Source organism: Fringilla coelebs, assembly GCF_963513975.1.
Source record: "Fringilla coelebs genome assembly, chromosome: 33".
In the NCBI taxonomy this organism is placed as follows: Eukaryota; Metazoa; Chordata; class Aves; order Passeriformes; family Fringillidae; genus Fringilla; species Fringilla coelebs.
This window is the reverse complement of record NC_140059.1, coordinates 332,409-352,925: the sequence shown is the minus strand read 5'-3', so window position 1 is coordinate 352,925 and position 20,517 is coordinate 332,409. Positions and strand designations below refer to the sequence as shown.

General features: G+C 63.4%; 3 protein-coding genes across 3 annotated transcripts in view; all 3 read left to right on the top strand.

Annotated features, from left to right (window-relative positions):
- Positions 1-20,517, top strand: part of LOC311164517 (neurexin-2-like) — a gene marked incomplete at both ends in the record, with an annotated part of 201,582 nt that overhangs the window by 22,258 nt on the left and 158,807 nt on the right.
- MEN1 (menin 1) lies at positions 796-10,499 on the top strand. The gene is made up of 10 exons (XM_084224149.1): positions 796-875; positions 1,983-2,431; positions 4,539-4,747; positions 5,733-5,861; positions 6,366-6,406; positions 6,493-6,580; positions 6,678-6,814; positions 7,043-7,157; positions 8,408-8,572; positions 10,001-10,499. Exons 2-10 carry the CDS (start codon positions 1,990-1,992, stop codon positions 10,484-10,486), a joined length of 1,812 nt encoding a protein of 603 aa, XP_084080275.1. The 5' UTR covers positions 796-875; positions 1,983-1,989; the 3' UTR covers positions 10,487-10,499.
- LOC311164515 (splicing factor 1-like) lies at positions 12,850-20,470 on the top strand (the record flags this gene model as incomplete). The annotated part of the gene is given in 10 exon segments (XM_084224005.1): positions 12,850-13,312; positions 14,300-14,425; positions 17,302-17,377; positions 19,242-19,394; positions 19,492-19,581; positions 20,001-20,051; positions 20,053-20,182; positions 20,265-20,277; positions 20,280-20,381; positions 20,463-20,470. Coding segments are annotated over 10 exon segments (1,155 nt in total). The 5' UTR covers positions 12,850-12,906.

Genomic DNA, 20,517 nt, shown 5'->3' with positions numbered 1-20,517 from the left:
GGAATTTGGGCTGAAATCGGGGGGAATTTGGGGTGAAATCGGGGGGATTTTGGGGTGAAACCAGAAGGAATTTGGGGTGAAATCGGGGGGATTTTGGGGGTGAAATGGGAGAGGATTTTGGGGTGAAACCAGAAGGAATTTGGGGTGAAATCGGGGGGATTTTGGGGTGAAACCAGAAGGAATTTGGGGTGAAATCGGGGGATTTTGGGGTGAAACCAGAAGGAATTTGGGGTGAAATCGGGGGGATTTTGGGGTGAAACCGGGGGGATTTTGGGGTGAAACCAGAAGGAATTTGGGGTGAAATCGGGGGGATTTTGGGGTGGAATCGGGGGGGTGAAACCAGAAGGAATTTGGGGTGAAATCGGAGGGGATTTTGGGGTGGAATCGGGGGGAATTTGGGGTGAAACCAGAAGGAATTTGGGGTGAAATCGGGGGGATTTTGGGGTGAAACCCGAAGGAATTCGGGCTGAAATCGGGGGGATTTTGGGGTGAAACCAGAAGGAATTTGGGGTGAAACCAGAAGGAATTTGGGGTGAAATCGAGGGGGATTTTGGGGTTAGAATCGGGGGGATTTTGGGGTGAAACCGGGGGGATTTTGGGGTGAAACCAGAAGGAATTTGGGGTGAAACCCGAAGGAATTTGGGGTGAAATGGGAGAGGATTTTGGGGTGAAACCCGAAGGAATTTGGGCTGAAATCGCGGCGATTCGGGAGGGAAGCCGTGACCACGCCCACCGCACAAACCACGCCCTCTCCGTGCCACACCCACGGAGACCGCGCCCACCCAAGCCACACCCCCCGCGCTCAGCCAATGGCGGGCGGCGGCGCGCGCAGGCCCCGCCCCCTCCCGTCGTGCCCCGCGCCGGCGGCGGCCCCGGTGAGCGGGGGGGGGGCGGTGCCGGTCCCGGTCCCGGGGCGGCTCCGGGGGGGTCGGGACCGGGTCTGGGGGGGGGTCTGGGGGTCCTGGGTGGGCTCCGGCACGGGGGGGGATTTGTGGGGAGGGTCCCGGGTGGTCCCGGAGCGTTTCCGCCGTTTTGGGGGTGCCGGGAGGGGGCGGGTTCGTCCCGGGGGTTTCCCCCATCCCCCTCCGAGCCCCCCGGGTTTGGCCCCCGCTCTGCCCCCATAACCCCCCCGGGACCCCCACCCCTCATTTCCCCCCGGTCCCTCCCATGGGCTCCAGCCCCGCCAGACGCTGCTGCGCCCCCCCCCCCCCCGCCCCCACTGTGGCACTCTGAGACCCCCCCCCCCAATAAACCCCCAATTTCCCCGGTAAATCCCCCCTGAGACCCCTCCCCACTTCCCCGGGGACCCCACCTCTATTTCCCCACCGTGGGGCTGAAACCGCTGCTCCTGATCCCCTCTGTGGGCAGCGCCCCCAGCCCCTGGGACCCCCAAAACTCCACTCAAGACCCCCAGAACTCCCCCTGAGACCCCCAGAGCTCCTCCTGAGACCCCCAGAGCTCCCCCTGAGACCCCCATTCCCCCCTGACCCCTGGTTCCCCAGCACGGGGCTGAAACCGCTGCTCCTGATCCCCTCTGTGGGCAGCTCCCCCAGCCCCTGGCACCCCCAGAACTCCCCCCAAGACCCCCAGAACTCCCCCTGAGGCCCCCAGAACTCCACTCAAGACCCCCAGAACTCCCCCCCAAGCCCCCCAGAGCCCCTCCTGAGCCCCCCACTCCCCACAGGCCCAGCATGGGGCTGAAGCCCTGGCAGAAGGCTCTGTTCCCCTCTTTGATCAGCTCCCCCAGCCCCTGGGACCCCCAGAACTCCACTCAAGACCCCCATAGACCCCCCCCAGAGCCCCTCCTGAGCCCCCCCACCCCCACAGGCCCAGCATGGGGCTGAAGCCCTGGCAGAAGGACCTGTTCCCCTCTTTGGGCAGCTCCCCCAGCCCCTGGGACCCCCAGAACTCCCCCTGAGACCCCCAGAACTCCACTCAAGACCCCCATAGACCCCCCCCTGATCCCCCCTGGCTCCCCACAGGCCCAGCATGGGGCTGAAGCCCTGGCAGAAGGCCCTGTTCCCGCTGCGCTCCGTGGCCGCCGTGGTTCGGCTCTTCGAGGCCGAGCTGCGGCAGCCCGAGCCCGACCTGGTGCTGCTCTCGCTGGTCCTGGGCTTCGTGGAACATTTCCTGGCCGTCAACCGAGTGCTCCCCACCAACGTGCCCGGCCTGACCTTCGAGTCCCGGCCCGGGCCGGACCCCCAGACCCGGCTGTACTTCCCGGTGGCCGAGCTGTCCATCGTGGCCGCGCTCTACGCCCGGTTCACGGCGCAGATCCGGGGCGCCGTGGACCTGTCGCTGTACCCCCGGCCCGACGGCTGCTCCTCGCGGGAGCTGGTCAGGAAAGTGTCGGATGTCATCTGGAACAGCCTCAGCCGCTCCTACTTCAAGGATAGGGCGCACATCCAGTCGTTGTTCAGCTTTATTACGGGTGAGGAGGGGTCCCAAGGGGGTCAGGACGGGTCCTGAGGGGATGAGGAGGGGTCCTGAGGGGATGAGGAGGGGTTGGTGGGGCTGGGGTCTCATCTGGAACAGCCTCAGCCGCTCCTACTTCAAGGACAGGGCGCACATCCAGTCGCTGTTCAGCTTTATCACGGGTGAGGAGGGGTCCTGAGGGGGTCAGGAGGGGTCACAAGGGGTCCTGAGGGGATGAGGAGGGGTCACAAGGGGGTCAGGAGGGGTTGGTGGGGCTGGGGTCTCATCTGGAACAGCCTCAGCCGCTCCTACTTCAAGGACAGGGCGCACATCCAGTCGTTGTTCAGCTTTATTACGGGTGAGGAGGGGTCCTGAGGGGTCCTGAGGGGGTCAGGAGGGGTCCTGAGGGGGTCAGGAGGGGTCACAAGGGGTCCTGAGGGGATGAGGAGGGGTCACAAGGGGGTCAGGAGGGGTCCTGAGGGGGTCAGGAGGGGTCACAAGGGGTCCTGAGGGGATGAGGAGGGGTCCTGAGGGGGTCAGGAGGGGTCACAAGGGGTCCTGAGGGGATGAGGAGGGGTCACAAGGGGTCCTGAGGGGATGAGGAGGGGTCACAAGGGGGTCAGGAGGGGTTGGTGGGGCTGGGGTCTCATCTGGAACAGCCTCAGCCGCTCCTACTTCAAGGACAGGGCGCACATCCAGTCGTTGTTCAGCTTTATTACGGGTCAGGAGGGGTCCTGAAGGGTGAGGAGGGGTCCTGAGGGGATGAGGAGGGGTCACAAGGGGGTCAGGAGGGGTTGGTGGGGCTGGGGTCTCATCTGGAACAGCCTCAGCCGCTCCTACTTCAAGGACAGGGCGCATATCCAGTCGCTGTTCAGCTTTATCACGGGTGAGGAGGGGTCCTGAAGGGATGAGGAGGGGTCCTGACAGGGTCAGGAGGGGATACAAGGGGTCCTGAGGGGATGAGGAGGGGTCACAAGGGGGTCAGGAGGGGTCCTGAGGGGGTGAGGAGGGGACACAAGGGGGTCAGGAGGGGTCCTGAGGGGGTGAGGAGGGGTCACAAGGGGGTGAGGAAGGGTCACAAGGGGGTGAGGAGGGGTCCCGAGGGGTCCTGAGAGGTTGAGGAGGGGTCCCGAGGGGGTGAGGAGGGGTCCCAAGGGGGTGAGGAGGGGTCCTGAGGGGGTGAGGAGGGGTCACAAGGGGGTGAGGAGGGGTCACAAGGGGGTGAGGAGGGCTCCTGAGGGGGTCAGGAGGGGTCACAAGGGGGTGAGGAGGGGTCACAAGGGAGTCAGGAGGGGTCCTGAGGGGGTCAGGAGGGGTCCCAAGGGGTCCTGAGGGGGTGAGGAGGGGTCCTGAGGGGGTCAGGAGGGGTTCCAAGGGGGACAGGAGGGGTCACAAGGGGGTGAGGAGGGGTCCCTGAGGGGTTGTGGGGCTGGGGTCGCACCCAGAGCAGCCTCAGGGCTCAGTGGCTGTTGTGTCCTTCTTCTGGGGGGTCCCTTGTTTCTGTGTCCCCTCCCTCAGGGACAGCTCAGGGGTGGGGATGGGGGGGTTTGGGGGGCTCTGTGTGTCCCTGAGCTCCCTCAGGGATGGGAATGGGGGGGTTTGGGGTGGGTTTGGGGGGCTCTGTGTGTCCCTGAGCCCCCTCAGGGATGGGAATGGGGGGGTTTGGGGGGCTCTGTGCGCCCCTGAGCCCCCTCAGGGATGGGAATGGGGGGGTTTGGGGTGGGTTTGGGGGGCTCTGTGTGCCCCTGAGCCCCCTCAGGGGTGGGGATGAGGGGGTTTGGGGGGCTCTGTGTGTCCCTGAGCCCCCTCAGGGTGGGTTTGGGGGGCTCTGTGCCCCCCTGAGCCCCCTCGGGGTGGGTTTGGGGAGGTTTGGGGGGCTCTGTGCCCCCCTGAGCCCCCTCAGGGATGGGAATGGGGGGGTTTGGGGTGGGTTTGGGGGGCTCTGTCTGTCCCTGAGCCCCCTCGGGGGGGGGTTTGGGGGGCTCTGTCTGTCCCTGAGCCCCCTCAGGGGTGGGAATGGGGGGGTTTGGGGGCCTCTGTGTGTCCCTGAGCCCCCTCAGGGATGGGGATGGGGGGGTTTGGGGGGCTCTGTGCCCCCCTGAGCCCCCCCCGTGCCCCCCCAGGTACCAAGCTGGACAGCTCAGGTGTGGCCTTCGCCGTGGTGGGGGCGTGCCAGGTGCTGGGGCTGCCGGACGTGCACCTGGCCCTGAGCGAGGACCACGCCTGGGTGGCCTTCGGGGCCGGGGGCTCCCAGACCGCCGAGGTCACCTGGCACGGCAAGGGCAACGAGGACAGGAGGGGACAGCCCGTGCAGGCCGGGGTGGCCGAGAGGGTACGGGGGACACGGGGGTGGGCGGGGCAAAGGGACACTGGGGACAGGGGAGGGGTCACAGGGACACGGGGGTGGGAGGGGCAAAGGGACACTGGGGACAGGGGAGGGGTCACAGGGACACGGGGGTGGGCGGGGCAAAGGGACACTGGGGACATGGGAGGGGTCACAGGGACACGGGGGTGGGAGGGGCAAAGGGACACTGGGGACATGGGAGGGGTCACAGGGACACGGGGGTGGGCGGGGCAAAGGGACACTGGGGACATGGGAGGGGTCACAGGGACACGGGGGTGGGCGGGGCAAAGGGACACGGGGGACAGGGGAGGGGTCACAGGGACACGGGGGTGGGCGGGGCAAAGGGACACTGGGGACATGGGAGGGGCCACAGGGATACGGGGGTGGGCGGGGCAAAGGGACACTGGGGACAGGGGAGGGGTCAAAGGGACACTGGGGACAGGGGAGGGGTCACAGGGACACTGGGGACATGGGAGGGGTCACAGGGACACGGGGGTGGGCGGGGCAAAGGGACACTGGGGACATGGGAGGGGTCACAGGGACACGGGGGTGGGCGGGGCAAAGGGACACTGGGGACATGGGAGGGGTCACAGGGACACGGGGGTGGGCGGGGCAAAGGGACACTGGGGACATGGGAGGGGTCACAGGGACATTGAGGAGCCCCTGGGACAGACAGCGCTGGCAGTGCAGTGAGGGGACACAGGTGTCACCTGTCCCCAGAGCTGTACCTGGGCAGGGGCACAGGTGGATGTGTCCCCATGTCCCCTGTGTCACCTGTCCCTGGAGCTGTACCTGGGCAGGGAGCACAGGTGGATGTGTCCCTGTGTCCCCCTGTCCCCTGTGTCCCCACGTCCCCTGTGTCCCCATGTCCCCTGTGTCACCTGTCCCCAGAGCTGTACCTGGGCAGGGAGCACAGGTGGATGTGTCCCCATGTCCCCCGTGTCCCCATGTCCCCTGTGTCACCTGTCCCCAGAGCTGGCTGTACCTGAAGGGCTCCTACCTGCGCTGCACGCGGCACATGGAGGTGGCGTTCATGGTGTGCGCCATCAACCCCTCCATCGACGGCCACACCGACAGCCTGGAGCTGCTGCAGCTGCAGCAGGTGAGGCCCAGGTGTGGCCCAGGTGTGGCCCAGGTGTGGCCCGGGTGCGGCCCGGGTGTGGCCCGGGTGTGGCCCAGGTGTGGCCCAGGTGCGGCCCAGGTGAGGGCCGGGTGTGGCCCGGGTGTGGCCCAGGTGCGGCCCAGGTGTGGGGCTGGGTGTGGCCCGGGTGTGGCCCAGGTGTGGCCCAGGTGTGGCCCAGGTGAGGCCCAGGTGAGGGCTGGGTGTGGCCCAGGTGTGGCCCGGGTGTGGCCCAGGTGAGGCCCAGGTGTGGCCCAGGTGAGGCCCAGGTGTGGCCCAGGTGCGGCCCAGGTGCGGCCCAGGTGTCGCCCGGGTGTGGCCCAGGTGTGGCCCAGGTGCGGCCCAGGTGAGGCCCAGGTGTGGCCCAGGTGAGGCCCAGGTGTGGCGCAGGTGTCGCCCAGGTGTGGCCCAGGCGAGGCCCAGGTGTGGCCCAGGGCTGGCCCAGGTGAGGAGCACCCCCACACCTCTCCTTCCTCTCCCCCTCAGCGCCTGCTGTGGCTGCTCTACGACATGGGCCACCTGGACAGGTGAGAGGGATCCCCCCACCCAGCACGGTGCTGCCCCCTAAGCTGCCCTGTGACCACCGTGGGGCCGCCCCCCACCTGCCCCACAGGTACCCCATGGCCCTGGGCAACCTGGCTGACCTGGAGGAGCTGGAGCCCACCCCGGGCAGACCCGACCCCCTCACCCTGTACCACCAGGTGAGCACGGGGTGGGGTGTGTTTGAGTGGCTGGTGGGCGTGCCCAGGTGTGCCCAGGTGTGCCCAGGTGTGCGCTGACCCCTCCCTTTTCCCCCAGGGCATCCATTCTGCCCGCACCTACTACAACAACGAGCACATCTACCCTTACCTGTACCTGGCCGGCTTCCACTGCCGCAACAAGAACGTCAAGGAGGCCCTGCAGGCCTGGGCTGACACGGCCACCGTCATCCAGGAGTGAGTGGGGGGCTCGGGGGGTCCTAGGAAACACCTGGCTTACCTGGGGGCTCCCCCTGGGCTGGGCTGGGGGTGCCCATCCCCCCCTTTTTATGGGGTTCACATCCCCTCTGCACCCCCCCACCCAGAGTTGGCTTCTTGGGGTCCCTCCCTGTGGGTTCTGTGTCGTTTTTAGGGGTGCCCCCACCTGTGGGGCAGCCCCCCGAGCCCCCCGTGCCCCCTCCCCAGTTACAATTACTGCCGTGAGGATGAGGAGATCTACAAGGAGTTCTTTGACGTGGCCAATGACGTCATCCCCAACCTGCTCAAGGAGGCGGCGGCCGAGCCCCCCCCGGGGGCTGAGGTGGGACCTGGAGCTGGGCACCCCCAAATTTGGGGGGCTCCTGGGTGGGGGGGACCCCAGCCCGGGTGGGTTTGTGTCTGTTTGTGAATTTGGGGGTCCCCACTGGCAGACCCCCCCCCCTTATCTCCCACTTAACCCCTTTTACCTGGAGCTGGGCACACCCAAATTTGGGGGGCTCCTGGGTGGGGGGGACCCCAGCCCGGGTGGGTTTGTGTCTGGGGGGCTGTGAATTTTGGCTGTGAATTTGGGGGTCCCCGCTGGCAGACCCCCCCCCTTATCTCCCACTTAACCCCTTTTACCTGGAGCTGGGCACCCCCAAATTTGGGGGGCTCCTGGGTGGGGGGGAGCCCAACCCGGGTGGGTTTGTGTCTGGGGGGCTGTGAATTTTGGCTGTGAATTTGGGGGTCCCCACTGGCAGACCCCCCCCTTATCTCCCACTTAACCCCTTTTACCTGGAGCTGGGCACCCCCAAATTTGGGGGGCTCCTGGGTGGGGGGGACCCCAGCCCGGGTGGGTTTGTGTCTGGGGGGCTGTGAATTTTGGGTGTGAATTTGGGGGTCCCCACTTGCAGACCCCCCCCCTTATCTCCCACTTAACCCCTTTTACCTGGAGCTGGGCACCCCCAAATTTGGGGGGCTCCTGGGTGGGGGGGACCCCAGCCCGGGTGGGTTTGTGTCTGTTTGTGAATTTGGGGGTCCCCACTGGCAGACCCCCCCCTTATCTCCCACTTAACCCCTTTTACCTGGAGCTGGGCACCCCCAAATTTGGGGGGCTCCTGGGTGGGGGGGACCCCAGCCAGGGTGGGTTTGTGTCTGGGGGGCTGTGAATTTTGGCTGTGAATTTGGGGATCCCCACTGGCAGACCCCCCCTTATCTCCCACTTAACCCCTTTTACCTGGAGCTGGGCACCCCCAAATTTGGGGGGTTCCTGGGTGGGGGGGACCCCAGCCCGGGTGGGTTTGTGTCTGGGGGGCTGTGAATTTTGGGTGTGAATTTGGGGGTCCCCGCTGGCAGACCCCCCCCCTTATCTCCCACTTAACCCCTTTTACCTGGAGCTGGGCACCCCCAAATTTGGGGGGCTCCTGGGTGGGGGGGACCCCAACCCAGGTGGGTTTGTGTCTGGGGGGCTGTGAATTTGGGGTGTGAATTTGGGGGTCCCCACTTGCAGACCCCCCCTTATCTCCCACTTAACCCCTTTTATGGGGTTCCCCCACACTTGGGGGATCCCCTCTGACTCGGGGGGGTCCTCAGGGGGCCCCCGGGGGTCTCCCAGCCCTGCAGGACCCCGAGTGCTTCGCTCACCTGCTGCGGTTCTACGACGGCATCTGCAGGTGGGAGGAGGGGAGCCCCACGCCCGTGCTGCACGTGGGCTGGGCCACCTTCCTGGTGCAGTCCCTGGGCCGCTTCGATGGCCAGGTGAGCTTTTGGGGGTCCCCCGAGGGGTCTGGGGGGGTCCCTGAGCCGCTTCGATGGCCAGGTGAGCCTTTTGGGGGTCCCCCGAGGGGTTTGGGGGGTGCCTTGGGCTGCTTCGATGGCCAGGTGAGCTTTTGGGGGTCCTCCAAGGGGTCTAGGGGGGCCCTGGGGGCAGGGGAGATGACCAGGTGAGGTTTTTGGGGGTCCCCCGAGGGGTTTGGGGGGGACCCTGGGCTGCTTCAATGGCCAGGTGAGGTTTTTGGGGGTCCCCCGAGGGGTCTGGGGGAGTCCCTGGGGGCAGGGAAGCCGACCAGGTGAGCTGTTTGGGGGTCCCCCGAGGGGTTTAGGGGGTCCCTGAGCCGCTTCGATGGCCAGGTGAGCTGTTTGGGGGTCCCCCGAGGGGTTTGGGGGGACCCTGGGGGCAGGGGAGATGACCAGGTGAGCTGTTTGGGGGTCCCCCGGGGGGTTAGGGGGGGTCTATGAGTCACTTCGAGGGCCAGGTGAGGTTTTTGGGGGTTCCCCAAGGAGTTTGGGGGGGTCCCTGGGCTGCTTCGATGGCCAGGTGAGGTTTTTGGGGGTCCCCCGAGGGGTTTGGGGGGGCCCTGGGAGTAGGGGGGCTGGGCCACCTTGCTTGGCCACTTCCTTGGTCACCTTGGTGGCCAGGTGAGGGGTCCTGAGTGGGGTCTGGGGTCCCCACGTGCTCCTTGGGGGGTCCTGAGTGGGGTCTGGGGTCCTCCATCTCTTTTTTGGAGCCTCCCTGAGGGTTTGGGGGTTCCTGAGGGAGTTTTGGGGTCCCCAGTGTCTGATTTGAGGTATCCCTGAGGGTTTGGGGGGTTCCTGAGTGGGGTCTGGGGTCCCCAATGTCTGATTTGAGGTATCCCGGGGGGTTTGGGGGGGTCCTGAGTGGGGTCTGGGGTCCCCAGTGTCTGATTTGAGGTATCCCTGAGGGTTTGGGGGGTTCCTGAGTGGGGTCTGGGGTCCCCAATGTCTGATTTTGGGGTATCCCGGGGGGTTTGGGGGGTTCCTGAGGAGGTTTTGGGGTCCCCAGTGTCTGATTTGAGGTATCCCTGAGGGTTTGGGGGGTTCCTGAGGGGATTTTGGGGTCCCCAATGTCTGATTTGAGGCATCCCTGGGGGTTTGGGGGGTTCCTGAGTGGGGTCTGGGGTCCCCACGTGCTCCTTGGAGGGTCCTGAGTGGGGTCTGGGGTCCCCCATCTCTTTTTTGGGGCATTCATGGGGGTTTGGGGGGTTCCTGAGGGGGTTTTGGGGTCCCCAGTGTCCCCCCTTGCGGTGCCCCGAGCAGGTTCTGGGTTCCCCCATCCCCTTTTTTTGGGACATTTTGGGGGGGGGTCCTAACTGTGCTCTGGAGACCCCCAAAAACCCTCTGGGGTAAAGGGGTGGGGGTCTCTAAACCCCCTCTGTGCCCCCCCAGGTGCGCCAGCAGGTAACCCTGCTCTCCGAGGACCCCACCCCTCCGGAGGCAGATTTGGGGGGTCCCGACGACCCCCGCGATTGCCGCCGCCGGGGTCCCCGCCGCGAATCCAAACCCGAGGAGCCCCCCACCCCCAAAAAACCCTCGGAGCGCCGCCCCCCTCCCCGCGCCCCCCGCCCCGAGGAGCCGCCCCCTCCCCCTCCGCCGGTTCCTCCGCCGGTTCCGGCCGCTCCTCCCGCGGTTCCGGCCGCCCCTCCCGCGGTTCCCGCTGCTCCCCCGGTTCCCGCCGCGCCCCCGGGGCCGGTGCTGCGGTTCCGCTCGCAGAAGATGCGGGGGATGAAGGAGCTGCTGCGGGCGGCCAAGGTCAACTCGAGCGCCATCAAACTGCAGCTGACCGCCCAGTCCCAGGTGCAGCCGCGCCGGCCCCGCGCCCCGCCCGGCGCATACCCCCTGCCCTTCCTCAAGAGACCCCGAAAGGCACCCTAGGGGACCCCAAAAAATCCCCAAAAGGGTCCTCGAGAGATCTCCCTGCCCTTCCTCAAGAGACCCCGAAAGGCACCCTAGGGAACCCCAAAAAAACCCCACAAGAGGGTCCTGGAGAGCCCCCCCTGCCCTTCCTCAAGAGACCCCGAAAAGGACCCTAGGGAACCCCAAAAAAACCCCCAAAACTGTCCTGGAGAGCCCCCCCTGCCCTTCCTCAAGAGACCCCGAAAAACACCCTAGGGAACCCCAAAAAATCCTAAAAGGGTCCTGGGGAGACCCCCCTGCCCTTCCTCAAGAGACCCCGAAAATCCACATAACTGTCCTGGGAACCCCAAAAATCCCGGGGAGATGGAGAGCCCCCCCTGCCCTTCCTCAAGAGACCCCGAAAGGCACCCTAGGGAACCCCAAAAACACCAAAAGGCACCCTAGGGAACCCCAAAAAAACCACAAAAAACCCACAAAAGGGTCCTGGGGAGATCCCCCTGCCCTTCCTCAAGAGACCCCGAAAATCCACATAACTGCCCTAGGGAACCCCAAAAAAACCCCCAAAAATCCCCAAAAAAGGGTCCTGGGGAGCCCCCCCTGCCCTTCCTCAAGAGACCCCGAAAGGGACCCTAGGGAACCCCAAAAAAACCCGAAAGGGACCCTAGGGAACCCCAAAAATCCCAAAGAGACCCCGAAAGGGACCCTAGGGAACCCCAAAAATCCACATAACTGTCCTAGGGAACCCCAAAAAACACCAAAAGGGTCCTGGGGAGCCCCCCCTGCCCTTCCTCAAGAGACCCCGCAAGGGACCCTAGGGAACCCCAAAAATCCACAAAAGGGTCCTGGGGAGCCCCAAAAATCCCAGAGACCCCACAAAAGGGTCCTAGGGAGCCCCAAAAACCCCCAAAAGACCCCAAAAAGGCTCTTAGGGAGCCCCAAAAAATCCCAAAAGGGTCCTAGGGAGCCCCAAAAATCCCAGCCCAGGGCCGCCCCGGAGCCTAAACCACTTAAAACCCCCAAAAATCCCAAGGAGACGCAGAGACCACCCTGCCCTTCCTCAAGAGACCCCAAAAATGTTCCCGGGGAGCCCCAAAAAATCCCAAAATCCCAGCGTGGCCCTGCCCCAACCTTTTCTCAACAGGTTCCAGGAAAATTGTTCTCCCCAAAATGGGGGTGGAAGAATTTGGGGCGGAATTTTGGGAGGAATTTGGGGTGGAATTTGTGGAGGAATTTGGGGTGGAATTTTGGGAGGAATTTGGGGTGGAATTTTTGCAGGAATTTGGGGTGGAATTTGTGGAGGAATTTGGGGTGGAATTTTGGGAGGAATTTGAGGTGGAATTTTTGCAGGAATTTGGGGCGGAATTTGTGGAGGAATTTGAGGTGGAATTTGTGGAGAAATTTGGGGCGGAATTTTTGCAGGAATTTGTGGCGGAATTTTTGCAGGAATTTGTGGCGGAATTTATTGCGGAGGGGCTGGGGGGGTCCCGTGGGCCGGGGATGGAATATTTGGGGTGGGGGTTGGATTTGGGGGTGCAGGGGATTTTGAGGGGGGGTTGGGGAGCAGTGGGGGGGAGGCTCAAGCAGAGGATTTTTTTGGGGGGGGGGCACAGCTCAGTTTTGGGGTGCACAACACGAGGCCTTTGCAGGGTCCCGGATTTGGGGGAACCGGGAGGGGATTCCAAGAGCCCGGGTGAGGGGGAGGCCATGGAATAATCGATAATAAACTAAAATAAAGTGCCGCTGGTTTCACCGGGCGCCTCCGTCTCCGTTTTTGGGGGGCGCGGGGGGAGCGGGCCCTCCTGAGGGGGCGGCTCCCATGATCCTCCGCGCGCGGGCGAGCTCCCGCCATGCTCGGCGAGAGGTTTTGGCGGGCCGCTCTCCCGCCCGCCCTCCATCCCCGTTTCCGCCAATCAGCGCGCGTCTTTCCAGAGCGACAGGGGAGGCAGCCAATCAGCTGCGCCTGGACAAAGTCTGCTGCGCACGTCACTCATGTCCGGCACGGGGTTTCCCGCCGTCTCCGTCCGGGGGTGCGGGGCGGGGCGCGGCGCTGCCAATGGTGGAGGAGCTTCCGCGGTGGGTCCCGCCCTCCGCGACGCCACCCAATCACTGCTCGCCGTTCTGGCTCCCCCCTCCCCCGCGCTCCGCCTGAGTGACAGCCGCGCCGACCAATCCCCGCCGCCAGCGCCTCAGCGTCCACCTCCGCCCCCCCGTCCCCCTGCTGGCCAATCCCCACGGCCGTCGCCTCGACGGACAGCGCCTCCAACCAATCGCAGCGTGCGTTCCCGTTGATCGACGCGCGGCTAGGCCAATCAGCGTGGCGCGCGCGGCGCGGCGGCGTGGAAGGTTCGCGAAGGCCGCGCGGGGGCCGTTCTATGGCGACCGGGGCGAGCGCGGCCCAGCCCGGCCCCGCTCCCGGCCCCGCCGCCCCCCGCGCCCCCATGGCAGCCGCCGCTTTCCCTTTCGCGGCTCTGCCGCCTCCGCCGCCTCCTCCGCCGCCGCCTCCGCCACCTCCGCAGCCGCAGCCACCGGCGCAGCCTCCGCCGCCGCCGCCTCCGCCTTCGCAGGCCCCGGGCGGCCCCGCGGCCCCGCAGCCCCCGGGCGGCCCCGCGGCGCCTCAGCCGCCGCCCGCCGCTCCCTACGGGCAGTTCCGCTTCCCATCGCCGCCAGCCGGCCATGACCCGCCCGCGGCCCCCGCGGGGGCTCCGCCGGCCGCCCCCGCCGCCCCCCCCCAGCCCGCGGGGGCTCCGCAGCAGCCGCGGCCCGAGGAGGGCGCGGGGGGCGCGGGCACCGGGCCGGGAGATGCGGGGGGACGGGCGGGAGCCGCGCACAAGCCCCGGAGGGCAGGTACGGCCCCGGGCAGGGGGATACCGGGGGGTGGGGGCGGTGTTGGGACCCCCGCGAGGGGTCGTGGGGAGGGTCTGGGGGGCGTCCCCAGGCTGTGACCCCCCCACTCTGGGGGTCCCCGGGACTTTAACCCTCCCGACCTGTGTGTCCCCGGGTTGTGACTCCCCAATTCGGGGGTCCCTGGGCTCTGATCCCCCCCGATTTGGGGGGTTCCCGGGTTATAACACCCGATCTGGGGGTCCCGGGCTCTGATACCCCTCGGTTTTGGGGTCCCTGGGCTCTGATCTCCCCAATTCGGGGCTCCCTGGGCTCTGATCCCCCCAATTCGGGGGTCCCTGGGCTCTGATCCCCCCGATTCGGGGCTCCCTGGGCTCTGATCCCCCCGATTCGGGGGTCCCTGGGCTCTGATCCCCCCGATTCGGGGGTCCCTGGGCTCTGATCCCCCCGATTCGGAGGGTCCCTGGGCTCTGATCCCCCAGATTCGGGGCTCCCTGGGCTCTGATCCCCCCGATTCGGGGCTCCCTGGGCTCTGATCCCCCCGATTCGGAGGGTCCCTGGGCTCTGATCCCCCCAATTCGGGGTTCCCTGGGCTCTGATCCCCCCGATTCGGGGCTCCCTGGGCTCTGATCCCCCCGATTCGGGGCTCCCTGGGCTCTGATCCCCCCGATTCGGGGCTCCCTGGGCTCTGATCCCCCCGATTCGGGGCTCCCTGGGCTCTGATCCCCCCAATTCGGAGGGTCCCTGGGCTCTGATCCCCCCAGTTCGGGGCTCCCTGGTCTCTGATCCCCCCGATTCCGGGTCCCGCCACCTCCACCCCGCCTTTCCCTCCCCCTCCCGGCCGGGACACGTGTCCGGCCACACGACCCCAAAGTGAAACCCTCGGAACGGGACCCCAAAACCCCCCCAGACCCCCCCAAACCCCTCCCCGGCCCCCCGAGGGAGGCTCAGCGCCGGCGGATTTGCCCGAATCGCGGCGTTTTCCCGCAGATTTCCCGCGGAAGCGGAAGCGCAGCCGCTGGAACCAGGACTCGCTGGAGCAGAAGACGGTGATCCCGGGGATGCCCACGGTGATCCCGCCCGGGCTGACGCGCGAGCAGGAGCGCGCCTACATCGGTAACGCTCCGGGGGGAAAACGGCACCGTGCGGGTCACCGGCCCCGGGGTTTGGGGTCAGAGTGTGGGGTGTGGGGTCAGAGCGCGGGGTTTGGGGTCAGAGCTCGGGGTTTGGGGTCAGAGTGTGGGGTCAGAGCTTTGGGTTTAGGGTCAGAGTTTGGAGTGTGAGCTTAGAGCTTTGGGTTTAGGGTCAGAGTTTGGGGTTTGGGGTCAGAGCTTTGGGTTTAGGGTCAGAGATCTGGGTTTGGGGTCAGAGCTTTGGGTTTAGGGTCAGAGTTTGGAGTGTGGGCTCAGAGCTTTGGGTTTAGGGTCAGAGCTTTGGGTTTGGGGTCAGAGCTTTGGGTTTAGGGTCAGAGTTTGGAGTGTGGGCTCAGAGCTTTGGGTTTAGGGTCAGAGATCTGGGTTTGGGGTCAGAGCTTTGGGTTTAGGGTCAGAGTTTGGAGTGTGGGCTCAGAGCTTTGGGTTTAGGGTCAGAGCTTTGGGTTTGGGGTCAGAGCTTTGGGTTTAGGGTCAGAGTTTGGAGTGTGGGCTCAGAGCTTTGGGTTTAGGGTCAGAGATCTGGGTTTGGGGTCAGAGCTTTGGGTTTAGGGTCAGAGTTTGGAGTGTGGGCTCAGAGCTTTGGGCTAAGGGTCAGAGTTTGGGGTTTAGGGTCAGAGCTTTGGGTTTGGGGTCAGAGCTTTGGGTTTGGGGTCAGAGTTTGGGGTTTAGGGTCAGAGCTTTGGGTTTAGGGTCAGAGTTTGGGGTTTGGGGTCAGAGCGCGGGGTTTAGGGTCAGAGCTTTGGGTTTGGGGTCAGAGTTTGGGGTTTAGGGTCAGAGCTTTGGGTTTGGGCTAAGAGCTTTGGGTTTAGGGTCAGAGCTTTGGGTTTGGGGTCAGAGCTTTGGGTTTAGGCTCAGAGCTTTGGGTTTAGGGTCAGAGTTTGGAGTGTGGGGTCAGAACTTTGGGTTTAGGGTCCGAGCTCAGGGTTTAGAGTCAGAGCTCAGGGTTTAGGGGCAGAGCTCAGGGTGTGGGTTCAGAGCTCAGGGTTTAGGGGCAGAGCTCGGGGTGTGGGTTCAGGGGTTTAGGGTCAGAGCTCAGGGTTTGGGGTCAGAGCTTTGTGTTTAGGGTCAGAGTTTGGGGTGTGAGGTCAGAGCTCAGGATTTAGGGTCAGAATTTGGAGTTCAGAGTCAGAGGTCGAGGTTTGGGCTCAGAGCTTTGGGTTTGGGCTCAGAACTCAGGGTTTAGGGGCAGGGCTCAGGTTTAAGGTCAGAATTTGGGGTGCTGACTCAGAGCTCGGGGTTTCGGGTCAGAGCTTGGGGTTTAGGGGCAGAACTCAGGGTTTAGGGTCAGAATTTGGGGTGTTGACTCAGAGTTCAGGGTTTAGGGGCAGAGCTCGGGGTTTAGGGTCAGAGCTCAGGGTTTAGGGTCAGAATTTGGGGTGTTGACTCAGAGCTCTGGGTTTAGGGGCAGAGCTCGGGGTTTAGGAGCAGAACTCAGGGTTTAGGGGCAGAACTCAGGGTTTAGGGGTGCAGAGCTCAGGGTTTGGGGTCAGAGCTCGGGGTTTAGGGTCAGAGCTCGGGGTTTAGGGGCAGAACTCAGGGTTTAGGGGCAGAACTCAGGGTTTGGGCTCAGATTTCTTTGCCCACCCCACAAGGCTGAGGTGTGAGCAGGAGCACGCCCACATTGGTAAAGGTCTGGGGGGAAAACTGAATTTTAGGGTCAGAGGGATTTTAGGGTCAGAGCCTGTGGGTTTTGGGTTTAAATCCCCCTGGGATTGAGGTTAGAACCCCCTGAGATTCTGGGGCTAAACCTCCAGGATTTGGGATCACATCAGTAACAGCCTCAAATTCTGGATTAAATCAGGAATTTGGGGTCAGAAACCCCCCCAGGATTTGGGGTCAGAAACCCCCCCTGGGACATGGGAGAAATTAATTAACCCAAAACTTGCAATTTTGGGCAATAATCTGCAGGTTCAGGTCAAAATGTGTCACATGAATGCAACAATCTCTCGATTAACCACCTTCATTTTTTGGTAATAATGTATTTTTAGGTGTTATATTGTGTGTTTTAAGGTAACAATCTTCTCCTGATAACCTTTATTTTTAGTAATAATCAGGTGTTTTAGGTAATAATGACTGTGTTTAATTACATCTCCTGTTCTAGGTAATAACAGTTGCTTTTTTTAGTAGTAGTCATGTGTTTTGGGTAATAATGTGGTTATTTTAGGCAATGTGTATTTCCTTAGGAATAATCTCTCGTTTTAGGTAAAACTGTGGTTGTTTTAGGTAATAACATTTACCTTCTGTAGTAATAATCTCACATTTTAGGTAACAGTGTGGTATTTTAGGAAATAATGTCTTTTTTTTGACTGATAATCTTCTATTTTAGGTAATAATGTCTGGTTTTATGATGACAATCTGTAGATTTTCCATAAGAATGCAGGAGGTTTGGTAATAATGTGCTTTTTTTGGGTAATCCTGTGATTTTTTTGATAACAATGTGATTATTTTTCTTTTGTGATAACCTGCTTTTTTTGGTAATAACACCTTTTTTTGGGGTAACCATGTGTTTTTTGAGGTAATAACCTGCTGTTATCACTTAGAAGGTGTATTTTTCTGCTAATAATGTCAATTTTAGGTAACAACACCTGCTTTTTCTCACCCTAACCGTTTGGTTTTAGGGCATTAATGCCTGGTTTTGGTGCCATGGAGCCGGTGTAGGTAGAAAAAAAAAAAATTAAAAATGAATTTTAACCCGGCCAAGCCGGGCTGGGGCAGGATTATTTTGGGGGAGGAATGTTTTTTTTTAAAAATTAATTATTTTATTTTTTTGGGGGGGTAAAAATGTGGGTGTTTTGTAACTGTGTCTCTCTCACCTCTCCGGGACCGGGTTCCTTCCAGTGCAACTGCAGATCGAAGACCTGACCCGCAAACTGCGCACGGGAGACCTGGGCATCCCCCCTAACCCCGAGGACAGGTCGGGACCTCCCCCCCCTGCCCCCCCAGACCTGGGCACCCCCCGGGCCCCCCCAGACCTGGGCACCCCCCCCCCCCACACCCCGTGAGCCGCAAGCAGCGCACGGGAGACCCCTGGCTGTGCCCCCTCCCCCAATCCAGGACAGGTCGGGATCCTCCTCTCCCCGTTTCCCCCCTGGATTTGGGGGTGCTGCTCTGGACAAACCCCCCCTCCCCCCTGCTGATTCAGGGCCCCCCAAATTTGGGGTGTTCCCCCTGAGTTTGGGGGTGCTGCTCTGGAACATCCCCATTCAGTTTGGGGTGTTCCCCCCTGAGCCCAGCCTGGGGCTCGTTAGGTGAGGATTAATGACCTGTGGTGGTGGCTTAATGAGCTCTGGGGGCTTAACGAGGCCCCAGCCCCACTGCACCCCCTTTTCCCTCTCCTTTCCCCCCCTTTTCACTCCAGTTTGTCTCTGGGGGGGGGCAGAGCTGCCGTTGCCCCTGCCAAGGACCAAATTCCCCCCTCCGCTCCCTCTCTTCACCTTTTCCTCCTGTTTTGGCCCCATTTTTCTATGGCAGGGCAGGACGGGGGTCCCTCACCCCTCAGGGACCCCTGCTCTGGGGGGGTCCCCAGCTCTGTGGGGGTCCCCAACCCCGGGGGGGGGTCCCTGTGTCCTCAGGGATCCCTCACCTTTCGGGGGTCCCTCACCTTTCGGGGGTCCCTCACCCCGTGGTGGCCGGGGGGGCTCTCCCGAGTCCCAGGACTGGGGGGGGGAAGGGGGGACACCCTCTGCCCCCACCCCCAGGTTTTGGGGGGGGAGGGGAGTCTCACACCCCCCCTCCCCCCCCCCACCACACACACAGCCCCAGGTTTTGGGGGTCTCCCAGGTTTGGGGGGGCGCAGGCCCCCCGCGCTAACCCAGCCTTGCTCCTGCAGCGCCCCGGGCCGAGGCCGCTCCCCCGCTGCGGCGTCGTTAGCGCTGGTTGGGGGGGGAATTAATTAATGAATTAACGATTAATCACGAGCGGGGACAGTGACGTCGCAGTTCCACCGAGGACCCGGCTGCTGCCAACCCCGAAAAGTCGCTTTTTCCCCCCAAACCGGGGGCAGGTTCGACTGTCGCCCGCGCCGGCTGTTTTTGGAGGATCCGCCTTAATCTCTTCCCTTCTTGCAGCCGCTGCCAAAATTCGCTATTTTGGGGGGGGAGGGGAGCCAAGATTTAACCAAACCCGAGCGATTCTGACTTTTTTTTTTTTCCTTCCTCGCTGATAATTCTGATTTTTAATCATAATCTGATTTTCTCACCCCGACACGGCTCAGCTCAAGCGACCTTGACTCTTCCCTCCGGGGCTGCCAAAGCCGCGCGGCCCCCCCAGACAGGGACCTTTTCCTCCTAGAAACCGGGAAATTGGGCAAAAAACCGGGGAGAACTGGGCACAACCTGGGAGAAAAGGAGCCAGGAACGGGGCAAAGCCAGGGAGAAACAACAAAACCGGGCACAAAGGGGCCAAACCCTGACCCAGCAAAGGCCAAACCGCAGAGAAACGGGCAAAGAGGGGCCGCTGGTTTGGGGAGGGGGAGGGCTGTGCTCTGCTGGCCTTAATTGGGCACTAATTAATGCTCCCCCCCCCAATTATCCCCTCCTGGGGGTGGGTGGGGGCAGTGGCACAGGCCGGTGACGGGGGGGAGGGTTGTGGTGGTTTGGGGAGGGAGGGTCCTGACCCCTCCCCACCCCTCCACATCCCCCTCCCCATCACCGACAGCGAGGGGAGGGAAGACCCCCCACACCTGGGGGCTGGGAGGGTTGGGGAGGGGGTTCTGGGGGCACAGCCCCCCCGTGAGGGGTCGGGGGGCCTCCCAGTGACCCCCCCACCCCCCGGAGCAGGTCCCCCTCCCCGGAGCCCATCTACAACAGCGAGGGGAAGCGCCTGAACACGCGGGAGTTCCGCACGCGCAAGAAGCTGGAGGAGGAGAGGCACAACCTCATCACCGAGATGGTGGCCCTGAACCCCGACTTCAAGCCCCCAGCTGACTACAAGTGAGGAGGGGCATCCCCCCAACCCTGATTTGGGGCCGGTTCTGCCCGGTTTGGGGTTCCCCCAAGGGTTTGAGCCTGGATTTTTGTCCTTCCCCAGGCCACCGGCGACGCGGGTGAGCGACAAGGTGATGATCCCGCAGGATGAGTACCCCGAGATCAACTTCGTGGGGCTCCTCATCGGGCCCAGGTGGGCACCCCGAGATCCTGGGGGGCTGGGAGGGCTCTGGGGCTGGGGGAGATCCCCTCATCTTCACCCCAGGAATGGGGGGAGTTCCTGAAAACGCTGAGGTGCTGCTGGGTCCCCATCCCAACACCTGCACGGTGTCCCCACAGTCCTCCCTCCATCCCCCCTAATTAACACAGGCCTGTTTAATGATGCACCCCTGTGCTCCTGATGAGCGAGGTCCCCACTCCCCATAGTGTGGGTGCCCTGATTGCCCTGTGGGGTCCATCCCCCCAATCTAGGTGTGGGACCCCCAAAAATTCCCAAGCAGAGACAACACAACCCAGGGCAAGGATGGCGGAGGACAGGTGAGCTCTGAGAGAGCTCTGAGTGTCCCTCAGCAACCCCTGTGTGACCTCCCTGTCCCCGTTGCCCCGTTCCAGGGGGAACACTCTGAAGAACATCGAGAAGGAGTGCAATGCCAAGATCATGATCAGGGCAAGGGCTCGGTGAAGGAGGCAAGGTGGGCCGCAAGGACGGGCAGATGCTGCCGGGCGAGGACGAGCCCCTGCACGCCCTCGTCACCGCCAACACCATGGAGAACGTCAAGAAAGCCGTGGAGCAGGTTTGGGGGGGTGTCCCCGAGGGGTTTGTGGGGGGGTCTGGAGGTGTAACCCCCCCGTGTGACGCCCTCTGTGCCCCCCCAGATCAGGAACATCCTGAGCAGGGCATCGAGACCCCCGAGGACCAGAACGACCTGCGCAAGATGCAGCTGCGGGAGCTGGCGCGGCTCAACGGGACCCTGCGGGAGGATGAGACAATCGGTCAGAGGGGTCCCACCCCCCCTAATTCATTTTAAAATCCCCCTCCCCAAGTCTCTAAATAACCCTCATCCCCCTCACCAGCATCCTGAGGCCGTGGCAGAGCACTGAGACTCGCAGCATCACCAACACCACGGTG

Excerpts from the sequence above, each read along its gene's own strand:
- MEN1 (XM_084224149.1), top strand. The coding sequence starts at position 1,990 with ATGGGGCTGAAGCCCTGGCAGAAGGCCCTGTTCCCGCTGCGCTCCGTG. Across the intron at positions 6,407-6,492 it reads GACATGGGCCACCTGGACAG|GTACCCCATGGCCCTGGGCA; the intron begins GTGAGAGGGATC and ends CCTGCCCCACAG. Across the intron at positions 6,581-6,677 it reads CCCTCACCCTGTACCACCAG|GGCATCCATTCTGCCCGCAC; the intron begins GTGAGCACGGGG and ends CTTTTCCCCCAG.